Source organism: Neophocaena asiaeorientalis, unplaced genomic scaffold, assembly GCF_003031525.2.
Source record: "Neophocaena asiaeorientalis asiaeorientalis breed wild unplaced genomic scaffold, Neophocaena_asiaeorientalis_V1.1 scaffold204, whole genome shotgun sequence".
Lineage (NCBI taxonomy): Eukaryota > Metazoa > Chordata > Mammalia > Artiodactyla > Phocoenidae > Neophocaena > Neophocaena asiaeorientalis.
Window position 1 is genome coordinate 7,984,573 of NW_020173922.1, and position 19,375 is coordinate 8,003,947.

At 36.9% G+C, this 19,375-nt stretch overlaps 1 protein-coding gene across 5 annotated transcripts in view; it reads right to left on the reverse strand.

Moving 5' to 3' along the window:
- NR3C1 (nuclear receptor subfamily 3 group C member 1) overlaps window positions 1-19,375 on the reverse strand; it is a 126,600-nt gene that overhangs the window by 105,323 nt on the left and 1,902 nt on the right. For all 5 annotated transcript variants that reach the window (XM_024752244.1, XM_024752243.1, XM_024752248.1 and 2 more), the window contains exon 2: window positions 16,440-17,651. In XM_024752244.1, coding sequence (XP_024608012.1) covers window positions 16,440-17,638 — 1,199 coding nt within the window. In that variant the 5' untranslated portion in view covers window positions 17,639-17,651. The remainder of the gene's footprint in view (window positions 1-16,439; window positions 17,652-19,375) is intronic.

Below are 19,375 nucleotides of genomic sequence, written 5' to 3' on the forward strand. Positions count from 1 at the left end.
CTTGACGCACAAGTGGGAGAAATAAACTGAAAAATTGGAAGGGTTAAGCACAGCCTTTCTATGTCTCACAAATGCAATAGCAATTCGATTGCTAAGAGTGGTAAGGAACCTTAGATAAGTTCTCCGATAAGGACTTGGAGGCCCTACAGATCTATGACATTAAGGGAGCCTCCTCTTCTACAGGATTCTTTCTATCTCACCTTCTCTGTCTTGCCCTGGAACACTCTTCAGCACCTGCTACAGTTCATTGTTTCTTAATTACTTTATGGATCTACATCCTGTCTCCCCAGCTAGATGGAGGCTCCTTTGAGATCAGGAAGAATATGACTTCTGCACCTTCCCTGAAGCACAAGTGCAACACTGAACAGGTGGAAGGTCCTCAGTCATACACTTAGTGGCCCACATGATCAGCAGGTACTAGTGGGGAGAAACACTCTTCTACTGCCATCTCTTTATGACCATCCACTTCTGAGTACTGAACTTCACAAGCCTGACGAAATTTTCTTCTTTCCAAGTAACTGTCCTTCCAAACTAAGGTTCTTTCCTTAGCACAGTCTATTTTTGTTGGTTTGGCAAACATGTACTGACATGAAATTGGCATTAATGTTTCGGGAAAATATCCCTGGATCCTAAGTATATTTGGGGAAGCTGGTTTCCCTTGGTTTATGGTTGAAAATTGTCTTTGTAAAGAATGAAATTGGGAAATGATCAAAAAAAAAAAAAAACGCAAAGATTGAAATCCATAAATACCAGTAGCTTAGCGTTAAAAAATACTAAGGGCTTCTAAACTAAACACTTTCATTGTCCACACTAAAATATTTTATTTATCATTAATCAAATAAGTCCAGTTGACCCCTGAATAACATGGGGGTTGGCTGCCAACCCCCATCATGCAGTGAAAATCTGAGTATAACTTTACAACTGGCGCTCCATATCCCCTGTGTCCTTGGTTCTGCATCTGTGGATCCAACCAACGGTGGATTGTGTAGTATAGTAGTGTATACTCAGATTTTTTTCAGTAATATAAGTGGACCCTCAAGATTCAAACCTGTGTTGTTCAAAGGTCAACTATATACCCAAATGTTCTTTTCTTAGAATAATGTGTAATTATTAAGCATGAAAGGTGGCTGAGGTACAGACAAATCACCTGACTTGTGTTCACACCCTTAGCTAATGCCAGAGGTGGTTCCATCTCAGTTTTCAGTTTTTGAGATCATGTACCCGGTACCCTCCTAGAAGAGGCAATAAGAACTTCAGCTAACGTTTCTGATTGTCTGGATTCTGAAATACCTGGCTTTTTGTGTGAGTTGAGCTAATTTAATTTTACCATATATATGTGTGTTTGTGTGTGTGTGACCTTTTCTATTTCCTACTAGTAGGATAGAGAGATTTGTGTCTAGTTGCTACCCAATATGACAACTGTTTTCAACACAAGGAAAAGAATTCATGTGATTTTATTTCTAGGTGACTCCTTTAATTTTTTAAAAGCAGTCTACTTAGAACTGTTAATGTGGGATGATACTGTTCTTTTCCCTATCTCATGGAACACCTGATTTAGGTATGACAGCTCCCCGATCTGATGTTAAGGCACCCAGTGTGTCTAAGAGGGGCCAGAATTCTTTCTTTAAAATGTAGATTTGGATTGTGTCTAATGTTACAACTCTCACCCCACGAATCACAGTGAATCCTACCCAAAGAGACCTATGGATTTTTCTCTCTTAACTATGGGTCTCAGCCATTCTTTTCTTATAGGGAAATTCCCCAGTGAATGGTCACTTCATTTTGAGGCCACAATTAGCCAAATATTCCTCTTCCCTTCCCTAACACGCTTTCCTTCCTTTTTATTCTAAAGAAGTAACTGAGTCTTACACCTTGAGTAGAGTATGGGAGCCATGAATAAAAGCAATTATGTAAGTACTTAGCACATACCTAACCTAACCCTTTCTTTATAATAAATTACACATAAAGAATATGAAATTCAGGTGAATCACCCATTACTGAGTGCCTACCAGGAAGGTTAAGTTGTGCAGGACTGCAGAAATAAGTGATAGAGCTGGAATCTGAACCTCAGTCTCTGAATTCCAGGCTTTTATCCTTTTGGTCACAATGACTCTGCCTTTCCACCCTGGGCAAGTTTCATAAGCAATTAGAATATCACCAACCGAAGGATCACAATTTCAAATCCACCCAATTCCCATAACTATTGGGACACAACGCAAAAGAGGACCCCTCCCTCTAGTCATGCCCTTTGCAGTGTAACTTTGCCGCTCCTGCACCTCCTGCCTGAATCTTGACCTGGACTTATAATTTGCTTTGACCAATAGAACCTTTGATAATAGGTAGAAGTCAGTCTAGGCTTTAAGAAGCTTTGCATGCTTCTGCTGGTTCTTTTGGAGCCCTGCTGGTACACTCTGAATAAGCTCTGGAGAGCCTGCTGGATAATGAGACAGCGCTGTTAGCCTTCATCACTACAGTCAACCAGCCAGCTGCCGCAGACACACTGAGTGAGCCCAGCCGAAATCAGCTGAGCCTGGCCAGAGCAGCAGAACTGCCCAGCTGACCTGAAGACTCATGAGGAAAAAAAAAATGGGTATTATTTTAAAGGCATTAAATTTGGGGATGGTTTGTTACAGAGCAAGTACTACCTGATACAGCTATCAAACAAATTCACTTTGAGAAAGCAGAGAAAGTGAAACAAAGTTGCTCCTGAAAGATGGCTCCAGCACGGAAAAGCTTGTTGAAATAGAATAAATTTAGATATCAACATGAACAATTAGGTATTTGAAAATCTACATCCAGAAAGTCAAGTCCTTTTAATTGTGAGATTTAATTCATTTTGAATCATTAAAAAATTATTTTCTTAAAGTCCCTCTTTGAAGAGGTAGAAACTTTATACTGTAATATGACTTTTAGAGAGTTAATATTCTCTTTAAGAAGCTAAAGATACATAAAGAGATCAGATGACAGAAGCAATGAACTTACTTATAAAACCGCAAAAGTTTGTCAAGACATGAGAGGATTGCCCTTCTTCAGCCAATTATCCTGATTTACCTTAACTGAGTTCCTAAGAGGTTCAAGTAGTGGAAGAGTGACTCAGAGTAGAGGAGTGTGGTGGGGAGGGAGGATGGAGTGGACAAGAGCCAGAAGGGAAGCACTCTGCACTCATTTTAACAAAACATCCATCACATATGCATTTTTCAGTTCCTCTTCAAACTTACGGCCAAAAAATCTGATAATGGTACCAGAGGTGAAAGGCTCCGTTATGTAACTGTAATTGCTTAGTTTGAAAGTTAAGATCATAATGAAGCTAGTTTAAGAATTACCTTAATTAAAAACAGCTTATGAATAGCATGGTATGGCATAATGGACACAGTCCTCAAGCAGGAACCTTTGGCATTTAAGGAGCTGTCTAATCTTAGCCATGTCACTAAAATTAGCTAATGGTTCACAAGTGCTTTACAACTGCCAGACACTGTGCTATGGGGTTTATACCCATTATCTCACTGTGCCCATTTTAAAGGTGAGGGAACTGAGGGCTTACAGGGTTACAAACTTGCTCAAGGTCACACAACTGTTAAACAAGTCATACCCAGAGAATCTGACTGCAGAGTCCTAATTCTTACCCACAGTACTGTCCTAACTGTACTTGGCCTTAGTTTCCTCATATGAAAAGTGAGGACTGGACAGAAAGACTGGCTTCCGCTGAAGTGAATGACAGGAGCACACTCCTTGGTGGTTTGTGTTTTAGGTAGTGATGGGGACTGGCACCCTTCCTGAACAAGGAATGCCCTTGGCGTACATGCCAACATCAACTACTCTGTCTATTCCTTTGCTGCTACACACAGATACAGAAACGGTGAAGCTGGTTTGGGAAACAGGTCTATCACCAACAAGCAGTCACCCTCCCAGCAAAGGTCTGGCTGCCTTTGGGCTTTCTCTTCAGTGCCTGGCAGAATTGGCACTAAATGCTGAATGAATAGATAAATATTCCACAGCCTCTGCTGGAAAGAGCCTGAAATTGGACACCATTGCTTTAACATTTCCTACAAATATTTTAAATGTAACATCCATAAGACCATAAGCTTCACAAAGACAGAAGCAACACTGGCCTTGCTCGCTGCTGTATCCTTTGCAACTTGACTTGTGCCTTGCATATAGTAACTGCCGAACACAAATGTTGTTACTGTTATTGCTGGTACTGGATTCTTACAGTTCCAAATTTGCCCCGAAAGGGGTAAAATATATGACTAAAGGTAAAACCACGTTATTTGCTCCTCTTCTCTGTGGTTCTTTGTTTAAAAAGCCAACCTAAATTGAGTATCTTAAGTGCTAAGTGCTGTAGCATTAGCTCTGCTTGTCTTAAAAGAATGGATCTAGTTGAAGAGATAAATAATAAAGAAAGAAGCCAGTATTAATCCAACAAATAGTTATTGGGCACCTACTATGTGCTGTATCACTGACTTAGGTATAAAAACCTGTATGGTTAGTTGGTGCCATTGGATACCATCAGATGAAGGAAGAGGCTGCTATGGGCTGGGCTACATAAAAGAAAGTGTACGAAGTTGAGTGGGCATCAGACTGGTCTAGAAGGTTACACAATGTTAAAAGCAGAGAGGATGAGGCTGAATTCCAGACTGCAGTAGTCCTCAGCTACATCATATGGCACGCTGGTATGTTGTGATCAATTTTAGGATTTGTGGCAGGGAATCTGTTATTAATAGTGATTTACGTATTTTCATTATAAAGTAAAAACACTGCCAGCTCAGAATGATTTGCTGTAACCCTTGTGAAAAGTAATTTGGAAATACCTGTCAAAAATGTAAGTGTATATACCCTTGATTCAGCAACCCTACTTTGGGGGAATCTATGTTTAGAAACAAAGTTGCTACTTGTAAGGATACATAGAAAAGGGTGTTTATTGCAGCCTTGTTTGTAGTGGCAAAAATCATGAAACAACCTGAATGGAACATTGTACAACTAATTAAAAAGAATGGGATCTACATCTGTTTATCTGGAAAGATGTTCAGCGTGTACTGTTAGAAAAGCAGGCTGCAGAGAAACTGGTATATGATGATCCTATTCTTATTTAAAAACAAACAACCCAGAACGCTTTATATGTGCGTGTGTATGCTTATATGATTATACAGAAATGTGGAAGGGGAAACAGGAAAGGAAAGGAAGTAAGAAAGAGGAAAGGAGAGACAATGAGGAAAAGTTTATTACATTTTCTTGGTATAATGTTGCTGAAGGGAATGAACACACATCATTTTTGTAAGTTTTGAAAAGGCATTTGTGAAAATAGTAATAAACAAAAACCATCTTTAAAAGAACCAATTCACAGACTATCCTATGATCTCAGGTACACTCAGATGTGCTTTCCTGGATATGACAGATCAGGATACAGCTGCACGAATTGTGCATAACCCACGTTCTCCAAGGGTTCTGGAGTATCCACGTGGCTGCTATTTGGCGTATGGGTTGTGGTGGAAGGAAGATGGAGAACCACAATGCTATAAGTAACAGAATCACAGACACTTTTTGATTAGGGGAATAACAGTGAAAGCAGTGTTGCAGTCAATTTGAACTAGGGTATGGCCAGTTTTTTTGTTTTTTGTTTTTCTGTTGTGCTGGCTTCTCCGGGAACAGAAACTTAATTCCCACCTGGTTTCCTGCCTTTGTCTCTTACTCCTCACCCAGTGTCAGGGTCTTTGTGGTCTAACAAGCATGTTTCTTATTATCCACTTCAGTATTTTCAACTAAACTTGAAAGACTGATTAAGATCTCAAACTCAGGGTTTCTTCCTTTCTTTCTGAATTTAAATAACTAAATTAAATCTAGTTGTGTTGTTGTTCCATTTAGGATTTCACTTTGTGACTTTTGAGAACGTTTATATATTTTAAAGACTGGCTTCAACAACAGTCTCTCGTATTTATGATATTCTGTTCTCGCTCTTCTATCCTAGTTGACTTGACAGCATATACTACTCTCTCCCGCCCCAATTTAAAATTGTTGTCTCCTAATTCTCCAGCTATTCATTATCTTTTGTGGCTGCTCTCTTTGGATGCCTTCCAGAGCACTGTCCTTGGTCCTCCCCTCTTTTTTTCCTGGATACTAAAGCAGTTCATTCTTAAATGACCACATCTGATTTTCTGGCTTTAGCTAATACCTACTTACCTTACATTTTCTCTTTTCTGTGACTGTCTTTACCATATTAGGCTGAACTCTCCTACCACTCTTAGTGGAAGAGATAACTTATCTTACTAACTTTGAATTGCTGCTATATACCATAGATAGAAGAAGTCAAAACTATAGGTAGAATAAGTCAAATCTAAATAAGCTGAAGAACGATAATCTGGAAGTTCAAGCAAAAATAAGATACCTCCTCTCTTGGAGTGTTCAGTCATTATACACACAGTTATCCGAAAAATGGGCAAATTGATTTCTTGCCTGACTTGTCTAGATAAATCAACACAAATGTACACATTAGATGTCTGCAAGCATAACCTCAATTCTTAAACAAGTGAAAAACATAAAGATGAAAGCCACAAAAGGTTACTAGCTTAAGCAGGATAAATTTTAAAAAGCCAAACCTCAAACTCTTCATTTCAAAGCTTTGGTTACCCTAATTTGTTCAATGGTAAATGTACCAGAGCTGTTGTAAGACACTGTGAAAGAGCAGTTCATTTCAAAGTCTTACAGCCAACTTAAAGGCTGACAACAATTAAAAATAAAATTCTTTATGTACACTTTGTCTCCGGATACATAAACGCTTATCCATCTTAAAACCTGTTTCCTATCTGGAGAAGATAACCTGGGCTATCATCTCTCTCAGTGATACTGTCTGCTGACATTTCCTTTCTCTGGAAAGACAGGAGTGCAATCCATCCTTATACATCTTAGTTTATATGTCAAGGTTGTTTATTCATGCATTCAACGTGTATTTATTGAGGTCTTACTATGTGCTAGACACTCTTCGACTTGCTGGGATATAGGAATAAGCAAGGCAGACAATATCACTGCTCTTATGGAACTCAGGTTTCAGCAGGTGAGCAGATAAGACACAAACAATTAGGTATATAATGTTGAGGGGAAGGGAAGAGTATGTGAAAGATGCTACTATTTCAGATAAAGCAGTCAGAGAGGCCTCTCTTAGGAGCTGATGTTTAAGTGGAGACCTAAATAAAGTGAGAGAAAGAGCTATGTAGATATCCAGGAGAATGTTCCCAGGCATAAAATGCCATCAGGGGACCTAAAAAGAGGATTATGCTTCTTCTAGAGAGTTAGGCGATATTCTTAAGTGACTAGAAGAAAAAGAAAGTCTTACACCAAGGGGGTATAACCTGAGGTTATGCACCAAGCATGCAAATCATGTGTTCTCCTTGGCACCAAGCATGCAAATCATGTGTTCTCCTTGTCTTATATCATATAACGTATAGGGTGACAACACTGTACATATTAGTTTCCGCCACAGGTGACGAAGTCTCCTGCTGGCTCATTCCCAACTACTCATTCCTCATCGAATCAGCTCATTCTTCCCATCTGTCTCAGACTCCTTGTTACCGCCTTTTTATCCCAAATAACTGAACCAACTCCTGTTTCCCATGCATCCACACACTCTCCTCCTCTATGAAGCTTCAGTTACGCCTTCTGGGGTAAGTGGACATTTCAAAAAGCAAAATGGATGTGGAAAGTTGTGGGGTGGGGTGCAGTGGGAGGCAGGGTGGAACAAGTATGAAGATCTCGAGAAGATCTGTGAAGTCGCGGTCGGGGATATCTCTCTTCTTTATCTCTGGATGCCCAATGCCTAGCTCAGTAAGTGTTTGCTGCTGCCAGGGCAGTTGGAAGGACCTTTGAGATGTTGTGGTTAACCTCCCACTCCACCCATCTCAAGAATTCCCTTCCTAGGACAGGCCTTTGTGGCTCGTCCACCTATTAACACAGTGTAACTAGGCTGCTTATATGTTTCCCAGTATTCATACAGAAGCACTTAGGCATTCGAAAAATCAGACTCAACCAGACACTGGAACTGGCATTTAGAACTTCCATTTTCTTCTTCCATGGATTTCTTAGTTCTAACTTTTTCTTCCGGCTTCTCTGTTTTCTCTTTCAAATAGTGTCTTTGGTACCCCCAAAGCACCGCACGGTCTTGTTAAGTGAGTATTATCTTGTTAAATGATTATTATCAATTAAAGGATCACTCATCCCTAATATATTGAATTAGAGATTATTTCACCTATTTTTCTTACCTTTCCTTTAGAAACATTTCTTCTTAGATTATATTCAAAACCTAGTACCCACTGACTGCACCAACACCAGCCCACTGTATGTGTTTAGTGATAGGAAACTGCCACTTAACGTTTCTGTACTTGGTTCTTTGTTATCTAAAGAGATTTATATCTTTGGTTTAATCCACTAAATTTTTCTGCAGTTTTCTTCAACCACTTTATCAAAAAGAAAAAAGTCAGTAAATAAAGTCAAATGAGCTTCATAACTCTCCCAAATTTATGAACTTAGGATAAATTTTGGTATTCATTATAGTCAGAAGCTCTTTTTCTCACAGCTTTTCAAATTAAAGTTTCCTAATGACAAAGGATCTTTGCATACTTGATTTTACAAGAATACCAGGCAGTAAAACAGAAAGGGGGGTATCCTGGCGTTTATTTAGAAAAAGGTAACAATGTGATTGAAGTTATCAGTATGGCTATTAAGTTTAGATGGCACTGAAAAGCTAACAAAAACCCCAAACTGAAAAATATATCAGTGTAAAAAAGTGATCTTGGCACTAGAAAGTTTTAAATATATTAGTCCTTATAAAACTGGGATCCATGACCCTTCAGGGATTATACATAGTAGACACTGAAAAAGTCTTAGTGCTTGATAAATAGGAAATACCTCCATAGGCACAGATGTCCCAATGTACTTAAGCCAGTGAGGGTCATGCTGGTTTGAGCTCAGTAGACTTTGCAGAGCTTTAAGAATTCCACGTTGAATTTTTATAGTACTTTTTAATTTTCAAAGTAAACAACCATGCATAAAACTCGCAAACAAGAATGCTGGGTGCTCTCCCTATTTTATAGAAGCTGAAACTGTGACAGGGAGCCGTAAGTGACTACACAAATATACGCAAGACAGCAGAGAGGCATGATCCCATTTCTCCTTTATATTTTGTTTACAAATTCACTGACGACAAATAAAAATTATTAAAGATCCAAGAGGGATTTCTAACACAATATCAAATATTTCCCTTCAGATCACTATTAAGTATTCCTATGTTTTTATTTTTTTCTTTAAATGTCTCAGATTTCCCCACCTATAAAATTAAGGTAAATAACAGCTGCCTTCAATACCACAAAGCTAAGGACAGAATCAGTAACAATATAGAAACTAGAATTAAAAATCTTCATAGGGTTGTTAAGAGGTTTAAATGAGATGAATGCATACAAGGTCCTTAGCACAGTGGTGCCACAAAATTAAAGATTTTTAATAATCTTTTTTCCTAAGATTTTTAAGGTTAAAAATATATAGGAAAGAATATGGACAATACAGTTAACTTCAAAGTAACTTTCATAGAATACCTGCCTCATCTGTATTATGTTTCAGATCTCTACAACTAGAGACCAGATGTTGAGAGAAGCCTGCTGAGGAGCTCAGACTATTGAGAATTAGGTATTCAAAGTGTGATACCACTAATTCTGTGCTCTTTCTCTAGACACTTTCTATAGGTCTCATTTCCTCATCTCAGAAATGAGAGTGTGGGGAGTAGATGAGCTCTCAACTCCCTTTAAGCTCTAATATAAAATCATTGTACCAAACATAGAAAGCAAGCTTTGAGAAGCCAAGAGCCCCACCTCTCTGGCTCTACCAACAACAGTGTTTACATATTATTTTCTATGTAACACCAACTACGTTATTTTAAAGTATTATTTCATAAAAATACCAAATCTGGGTTCATTCTTGTCTTGTACTTCTTGATAATGTACAAAGACCCAGTTTTAGTATATCATTCCCTACCCCAGTTGCCTCCTTCACGAAAACAATAGGTTAAGAAGATTGTAGAATTTTAGAAACAGAAGTACACACACGTTTTGAAAATAATTCATATATAATTGTAAAGAAAATATTTTGACTCTAAAACACCTAATTACTCAAGGTCATAGATTGGTACAGCTCAGCCTTAGAACTCAAGTCTTCTGATTTTTGGTCTACTTCCTTCTACTATTTCTACTATTGAATAACTAAATTAAATTGTTTGGGAGGGATTTGAAGATTAAAAAAAAAAAACACCAAACTTGCAATTTATATCATCTTAAAATTAAGAAAACCCTTATCCCCAATAATTACAAAAGCACAAAAACAGTAAAACAACAACAAAGTAAAAGTGTCCATAGCAAACCGGTAGAGCTTTACAGTTCAACATGTGACAATCATAAGGTCATAAGTCACTGCATTGCCCCAACCAGCATGAAATAATAAAGCATGTACTAACTTAGATGTCATTTCACAATAGCTTTAAAAAATTGGCTATCAAATATACTTTCATAATAGCCACAGCTAAATATTAAGAATAATTATGAAATCAACTAGAATAAAGGTTAATTTTATTGTAAAAAGAAAAGTTAACATTTATTGCAACAAACTGTATGTCCTAAACACTGCATACTCAAGTTGAACTCTCAAATTGTTAAAAAAATAAAAATTCAATGTAAGATAACGTGCTAAACATTTACAACTAATCATATCATTAAACCTTTCTCTCCCCACAGATATTTTTGGAGCGCTAACAGCGTGAATGAAAAAAATTCTAAAATAAGAGGCTTTCACTAAATTTGTTGCATTATAGATAGTTTTAATCTCGCTGAAACTTGCTCAAAAGAAAAAAGTTTTACAGCGCTCAAAATTAATATTTGAGTTACTCTGGAAAAGTATGTTTAAGCATGCAGCTCTACTAAGATAAGTCATAAATATTTAAACTGGCCCAGAGATAAAATTAGGTGATGACACATTTCCATTCAAAATAATTGGCTTTAAGGACCATATTGCAATATAAATAGTTTAAATGACCATCTGGCAATTGCAGAATCCCATAATTTATTATATATATGTAACATAAATAAGAACTTATTTCCTTAACATTCCAGCAGAAAAATATGCAACCCATGGAAATATATTACTAAAGAAGAGGGTTGTACTCCATAGTCAGATGACAGTGTATGTCAAAGTGCACTAGGAAATATAAAGTGGTTATATCAACATAACACATCATCCTTGTTTCAACTACATGCCAGTAATTAGATTTTTATTGATTAAATAGCAGCCTATAAAGATGGGGAAAATATGAACTTGATCTTAGCTGAAATAATCTAAAAGGAATTAAAATCTCCATTCCATCTTTTTTTTTTTGGTAATAAAGTATAGCAAAAGACAACAACGTAATCCTATAAACATCAGGGTTATATTGCCACAATTAGCTTTAGATTTTTACCTCAGATAAAAGAAACTAAATTGCATTCCTGAAACACAGCCCTAATTTTTTCTTTTTTTAGTCCTCTGACTTCATGACAGCTGATCCAAATTGTTGGTTTTCGGAATTGCTCTTGATGTTTCTAAACTTGTCTTCCACCTTTCCACATCTCCACTGCCCCTCCCTCTCTTGCCTGCCTTCCCCCAATACCCTTTAATTCACAAACTCCACTGGAAACCCGTATTCAAGGGACATTTGTGACGGTAGTGAGGAATAAAAAGGCAACCTGTCAAAATTAGGTGTCTGGGGGTTGCAATCACTCTCCACAACTAATTTTTGAACCACTATAAAATTGTTTACTTTCTAAACTATAACTTACTGGGTAAAATCAATACAAAAATTACCATTAAAACTCACACTCTAATCCAGGCTAACATAAAAATGATCATACACAATTCAAAGAGAGAGGAACACTTAACAGATCTTTTCTTTTTTCTTTTTTCCCCTAAATGGAAGTTCCCCATAAGAATATTTTTATTTACTTGAAAATACGAAACACGAGTAGAACAAGCCAGAAGGAAATGAGAGCAGCCAGCTCTCTGAAGTTACAGAAGTAAGGAGAGCATGGGCTTCGAAACACTTCTATGGAGGTCAATAAGTAGTTGATTTTTTTCAGTTATAGTTTAATTCAACAAAATATTTCTTGAAAATTCTTTTGCAACACGATTTACCAATATACATTTTCCTTGACTCAGAAATATGGAAGCAAGTGCCCATTACTTTGGCAAACACCTGTAAAAACGACATTACACAATTACCAGGATGTCCTCAGAAGGGGAAATGCTATTAGGCACAAACCTATTTTGTCTATTTAATTTGCTCAGATAAACAGCAGTACATAATGAGAACTTACTGCTCAGTAAAATTAGGTGTGATCTTAAAAGTAAGAAAAAGTGGGTTTTAAGAAATATGCCCCAGGCTTATTTTAAACCCAACGTAAATTAAGATTTCCTAACAACTAGCCTATTTCAATCACCTGCAGGCCAGTGTGGATTAAGACTTATAATCAACCAATTAATACAGATGTTCTTTCACATTAGTCACTCTTCAATCTCTCCTTCACTAAAACCTCAAAAAGCCCCTAAAGTGATCTCTACACACATATGAATTTTACTACTATTACAATTTGCATTTAAGCTACATTTATGGAAGGTATGTTTCAGAACAGGTCTTTCATAAAATTTATAAACAGTCAACATAATGTTGAAAGTGGTCAGAGTAACTAAAATATCTGTAACATCAATAGATAAAACCAAAACAGCATTATAATACAAATTATTTTATCCATTATAAAAATATAATGGAATAGCCAAAGAAACATCACAAGAAGTAATTTCAATAAAATCTGACCACACGCTAATCACACATTTCTATACTGCAGTCATTCCACACTAAATTGACACACCTGAATACACAATGTGTTTTACCTTGTGGGTTTTTTTTTTTCCTTTTACTAATAATATAGCCTTAAAGAAGTAGAGGGTTTTAAGAAAAGGAAAAGATTATCATAAAGCTAAAAATACACAAAGAGCCAAAAGCAAATCTCCTTTAACATTCAGAAATCGTTTTATGAGTGAATATCAGAAACATTAAGGTTAAAAAAGACACTGATTGAAACACTCACTGCCAGAACCTTTGGAAGGAGAGGAAAAAGGAAGTAAAGAAAGTATCCATTAAAAAGGGGGAAAATCAATAAAAATCTCTTCTTTATGCCTCCCTTCTCTGAGAAAACATTCAACACGATGTTAATAAGAAAAATGAAGGGACAGAATTTGCTTCACTCACCCTGTGCTTGTACAGGTCTTCATTTGCATTACGGTAATAAAATCAGACACAGGTGCAATTAATAATGAGCTGTTAAAATCGACATAAATTTTCATAGCTTCATTAAATGGCAACCAACAGAGCCCTAAACTCCACCTAAGACTGAATTTACAAATTCATCTTGCATCATTCTTTCTCTCCAATAATCATACCCTTCAGAAAACGATCAACTTTTTAATACTAAAGTTTCAACATAATCCCAATAGAAGCTCTAATTCCACCTGAAACCATTTACTTCTTTGCCTCTTTTCAGCAGTTTCACCATTAATGCTCAAGTGAAACAATGCTGAAAATCAAATCACGCAGAAATCTGCCTTCATCAATGTTACACGTTTATGCTAAATTTACTCAATTTCAGAATTTAAAAAGCATATTAAGGTAGAATGGCTAGTTCGTTTTACTTAAAGAATGTATTTGAGTATCAGTGAGGTTTCTCTTGTTTTACTATCAACGAACTTAAACCTTAAAAAAAAAAATTTACTATGCTCAATCATAACACTCATAATTTTACAATTTAACATAATAACTGGATGTTGTGCTATGCTGACACATCAGAAGGAATTGCCTTCCCTCCCAAAACAGAGTGTAAAGTGTCTTTTTTCAAGCATACTAAGAAAAAGCAATTTTAGGTGACATCTTAAAAAGTCAAATTACAATTTTTGCTTTAAAAAAACTTAAATAAAAGGCAAGTTATTAGTGGATTTAATATTTCTATATCTAAATTCAGAAAGTCAGTATTCAGTATAGTTGTCTCAACATGTTGATTTACCTGCTGATTACTCAGGGTCACTGGCCTTAATGTTTGGCTGGAACCAAAGTAACATATAGAGAAGAGAAAGCAACTAATTTTAGTTATATCAAGGCTATTGTTTGGAAACAACAGGCTAATTCAATGATGGTAAAAAAGAAACATTGTTTCCATTTATTTGGAAGAAGCTTTGTTCTGGGTAATCACAGTTCCCAATGTTAATCCCATTAGATACAAAATTTTCAAACTTTCTCAAACTATCCTGTAAAGATGTTATACCTTTTCATTAGGACACAAACTACTGATTATAATTCCAAATCACACACTGGCATAAAATAATCATTTCACTGGATATTAAAGAATCTTGAAAGAGCCACATCATCATTGCTTTGTCTACTATAATATGGCTGTTATGAGGCTGACACACTTTAAATGTTATAAACTACTGGAAAAAGTACTAAAATGATCTTTAATGATTTAAGGATAACTATATTCATCTAAGACTTACTCTCCAGATCCTAGATTCTATAGGGCTTAATGAAAGTTCACTGTGAATGGAAAATGATATGTTCTTGTTCCATGCCTTTTTTATAGTAAGGAAAATGGTAACATTACCATGCTGATTATCAGAACAAAAAGCATTAATAATCACCAAGCTTTTCCTAAGATATATGATTTTTCTTTGTACAATTACATGTTTTATAAATCAATGTAAGTTTCCTACAGAAAACTTAGTCAAACCAACTGTACTTACTCTTTCAAGACAAACAAGCACATTCAATCATCAATTCCACTGCCAAAAATTTGAGATTGAAAAATTTAAAACACAGCATGTCTTTTAACATTTAAACACAACAGCTTATGCGATAACATCTCAAATCTCCTTACTGAAAACATTTTAAACCTTCATTTCAGAATGATAGCAATAAAAAGTTGAAGTGTTCTTCTAAGTAAAATATTATTATTTTAATAATAGATTAGTAGGTAGTTTATGTTAAGACACACAAGAACCAAGGATTTTTTTTTTCTTTTGATAAGAAACATCTAAGCCTTTTAAAGGAACAGAACATAGCCTAAATCTAAGTCTAAATTTCTTCCCCAACAAGCAAAGCTTCCTACTTAAAGAGGAAAGAAAAGAGACACCTCAGTATTAGAATATACCTTTACCAGAAAAAGCATTTTTAAAGTGAGTTTTAAATAAAATCTTCAATGACTAGTTAATGTGAACAGTGACTATCACGAATATTTAAGAACTTACAGTACTTACATACAAAGAAATCACTGTGTCTACTATGCCCTTCCTCCTCCCTTAAAAAAACCCACTGATTAATCAATCTTGTGTCTCTACAATTACATTTTTATATTTTCCTTCACACCTAAAATGTGATATACATTTATCTGAACTGGGGGTGGGGGTGCAGGATAGAGAACTTAACCCCTAGGAAGATACACCTACATTTAGAACTTTCTCCTGGTAATTACATTTTAACAGACCTTTTTGAGGTCAAATGGAAATGTCAATATACTTATAAATAATGGAGAAAAAAGGAGACAGAGAAACAAATCAAACATAGCTGAGACTGAAGCTCAACAATGTTGGCCATCAGCTATCTACTTGAGAACTTGTAAGAACATTTGAAAGTAAAATCAAGCACCCTGTTGCCACCAATTCCTTTCTTAAAGAGACCAATCAGCAGACACAACTTATCTGCTTTAGGTCAGGAACTCTGTGGGCAAGTCCCACGTCTAATACTCTCGGTCAGGTACACTGCGCACTGACTGCATTGCTTTAGCAATCTCAGAACTCAGATTCTTCAAGGTTCAGTTTGAAGAAAAGGGTTCATTGTTAGTACTTCTAATTTTTAACCCTTTAATCTCCTCAGGCTAACACTTCACAAATGTACAAATACAGCACAACGTTTGATTACGTGAAGTATTACGGGTGTTTTTCATCGTAGTGTAAGAGCATATTCTAAAACAGCTTAAAAAAATGTACAATAAATATATATTTCTAAACATTATACCCCCTTGAATTTACATATTTTTTACCAAAGACACCTGTAAATGAGCAGTATTCTTTTAAATTTTTACATAAAAATTTCAATTACTGGCCAATGGGATACTAAATACCATTATTTCAGGGGGAAAAAAAAAATACTGGTAAGGGTTTTGTACAGACCAATCACTTAGGTTTTCTACCATGCCTACTTTCAAGAGCCCACTTAAACTTATTCACATGAAAAAGCACTTGAATTGCTGTCGAACACATTCAAATAAATGAATATTTGAATCTATCAATTGATCTTAAATGTACCATTCTCAAGAAACAGAAAGCATTAATCTTACCTTGAATAGCCGTTAGAAAAAACCGATCGACCGGAGAAGTTCAAAGTCCCTAAGGAAGTCAAGTTATCATCTCCAGATCCTTGGCATCTATTCCAATTTTCTGAACCAACAGGAATTGGTGGAATGACATTAAAAATAGGTTTCTGATCCTGCTGTTGAGAAAGGGATGCTGTATTCATGTCATAGTGGTACATCTGTCCCCCAGAGGTACTCACACCATGAACAGAAATGGCAGACATTTTATTACCAATTATATTTGCTCCAGAAAAGCTGGCCTGACAATAAACTGGGCCCAGTTTCTCCTGCTTAATTACTCCAGGGGTGCAGAGTTCAATAAAATCTTCTTTTTCTGTTTTCACTTGGGGCAGTGGCACACTGTTAGGGCTTGATAAGATCAGATCTCCATTATCCTTAATTTTAGGTTTAGTGTCCGGTAAAACAAGAGGCTTACAGTCCTCTTTTGAGTTTCCTTCCAGAAGGAATGGATCATCCTCTCCTGCCAAAGGAGAAAGCAAACAGTTTTCATCTATCAAGAGGTCTGAGCTCCAAGGACTCTCACTTGTCTCTTTACCTGGGGACCCAGAAGAAAACTCCAAATCCTGGAGTTTTTTCCTCCATATGTCAAAGGTGCTTTGGTCTGTGGTATACAACTTCACGTTACCCCCATTAGTGCCAGTCTGGCCCTTCAAATTTTGCTGTTCTGAAGATACATCAGAGTGAGTTTTTGGAAACTCCTTCTCTGGGGGGGCAGCAGAGGCAGCAGCTGATGCTGAATTCTTGGGGTTCTCTGGAACACTGGTCGACCTATTGAGGTTTGCGATGCTTTCTTCCAGAAGCCGAAAGTCTGTTTCCCCAGAGGAAAGGCTCATTTGGCCCTGCTGTGGGAATCCCAGGTCATTTCCCATTACTTTTGTCTCTGTCTCTCCCATATACAGTCCCATTGAGAGTGAAACTGCCTTGGACAGATCTGGCTGCTGCGCATTGCTTCCGGAGCCTTTTGGAAAATCAACCAAAAGTCTTTGCTGCTTGGAGTCTGCCTGAGAAGCAGCAGCCAGTGCGGGTGAAGATGCAGAAACCTTCACAGTAGCTCCTCCCCTTAGGGTTTTATAGAAGTCCATCACATTTCCCCTCTCTCGACCAAGCACACTGCTGGGGATTTCTTCTCTACTGGGGGGGCTTAATGATTCCTTGGGGTCCATCAGTGAATATCAGCTACAAAAAAAAAGAGAGGGGGATATAATAAGCTATAAAATCACATTATCTCTGTAATCCGATTAGTAAGAGCCTGTTAAATGAACCTTTTAGTTAATTCCGAATCTAATTCCTTGTTATCAGAAGAGTAGATTCTGACTTCCATAATATGAAAGCCGTGTCTCCTGCTCGCATTCAGTGTGCCACATTTAAAAGTACAATGCAGTCCATTCGCACAGCTGAGAACAAAACTGTATCAAACTAAGCTTGGCTATTCATCCTGCCACTCACAAATTGGTCACTTTGTTAATCACAGACATTATAATTCATTACATCTGTTTATTCTGAAGGTTCAAGTTGATGTCAAAGTATTTAATTTAAAAAAAGGAAGTATGATCATTGAAATTCCTACCTCTTTTCAACCAGTCAAGGCTGTTGGCTTTTCTGAGAACTAATAAACATAAAATCTGATAAACACTATGCTAGAATTCTCTATCTCTAATTACTCCCAATTCCTCTCCTACCGGCTGGTCACACATCCAAACCTTTTAGTACAACCTACTGGTGAACCATGCATTTTACTTGGAAGATAAACAATGATGGTCTGCTCATCTTCCAACAGGGTAGGAAAAGGCTCCTATTTTTAACCGATATTTCTTACTGAATGTGCCTAATAGTGCCTGCTTTCAAATTTTGGATATATGAAATGAAACACACTGTATACAAGCTAACTAAAATTTAGATTTAAAAAGGAATGCGTAGTAGCTTCTCATTACAATATTTTAAATACGGTATAAGAAATATAGCTCTCTCAAACCCTTACAACACAATAAAATCTAGATGAAGCTACATTTTCTTTTAAAACTGCTTAAGACCCTCAGTATGAAATACTATGATGTCTCTAAATTAAGATTTTTCCTTTCCATATATTGAAGTATCGAAAAACAAAGGGAAAAAAAACCACCCCAGAATTGTAAAATCACGTTCATATAAATCCAAGTAAAATAATACAATGCTCAGAATAATTCTCCCTGCATTCTAAACCTTCACCTATCCTAATTCTGAGCCTACTCTCAAGAGGGTTAGGTTGCTAGAAGATTGTTGACAATCAAGATGTTTTAAGAGGCGGGCAGAGACTTTGATAAGCATGTTTGCGACAGTATAGTCAAATCCTGTCCAATGAAAGTCTTTTCCCGTACAGAGACTTTAAGAAGCATAAACTTCACTGGCCCTCGCTAAAAGTGGAGCGTGATGAAGGTAGACAGAGAGGTGGGGACGTGCCACTACAAATCTTGAGGTTGAGGGTAAACTGCTTATCTCCCCGCCCCTCCGCCGTGTTTAGCTGATAACGATCTCTAAACACAAGGTATCAAATGGAGCCTAATGAATTTCCACGCCACTGTGACAGCTGCCTTCAAACTCGAAACCAAAACAGTACTTCATAAAACGAAACGATCCCTCAAACGATTTTATCCCCGTTTAAATTGCAAATAACCCTGTCACAGTAATTGGCCTTAATGAACCATGCCAAGGGGTCTTAAGCAGCATTTCAAGGTTGCAATTATCAAGTCTGCAACCTCAAAACGTCCGACTAGCGCTTGTCAAAAATCGCACCACGAAACTATTATGGTTCGGGAGGGTCTTCTTCTAAAAGGGGCCACTTCAAAACGTCAGGAGCGAAGTGAAGCCAAGCGCTAAAGAACAAACCCTCGCGGGGCGGGGCGGGGGGGCGGGTAGAGAAAAGC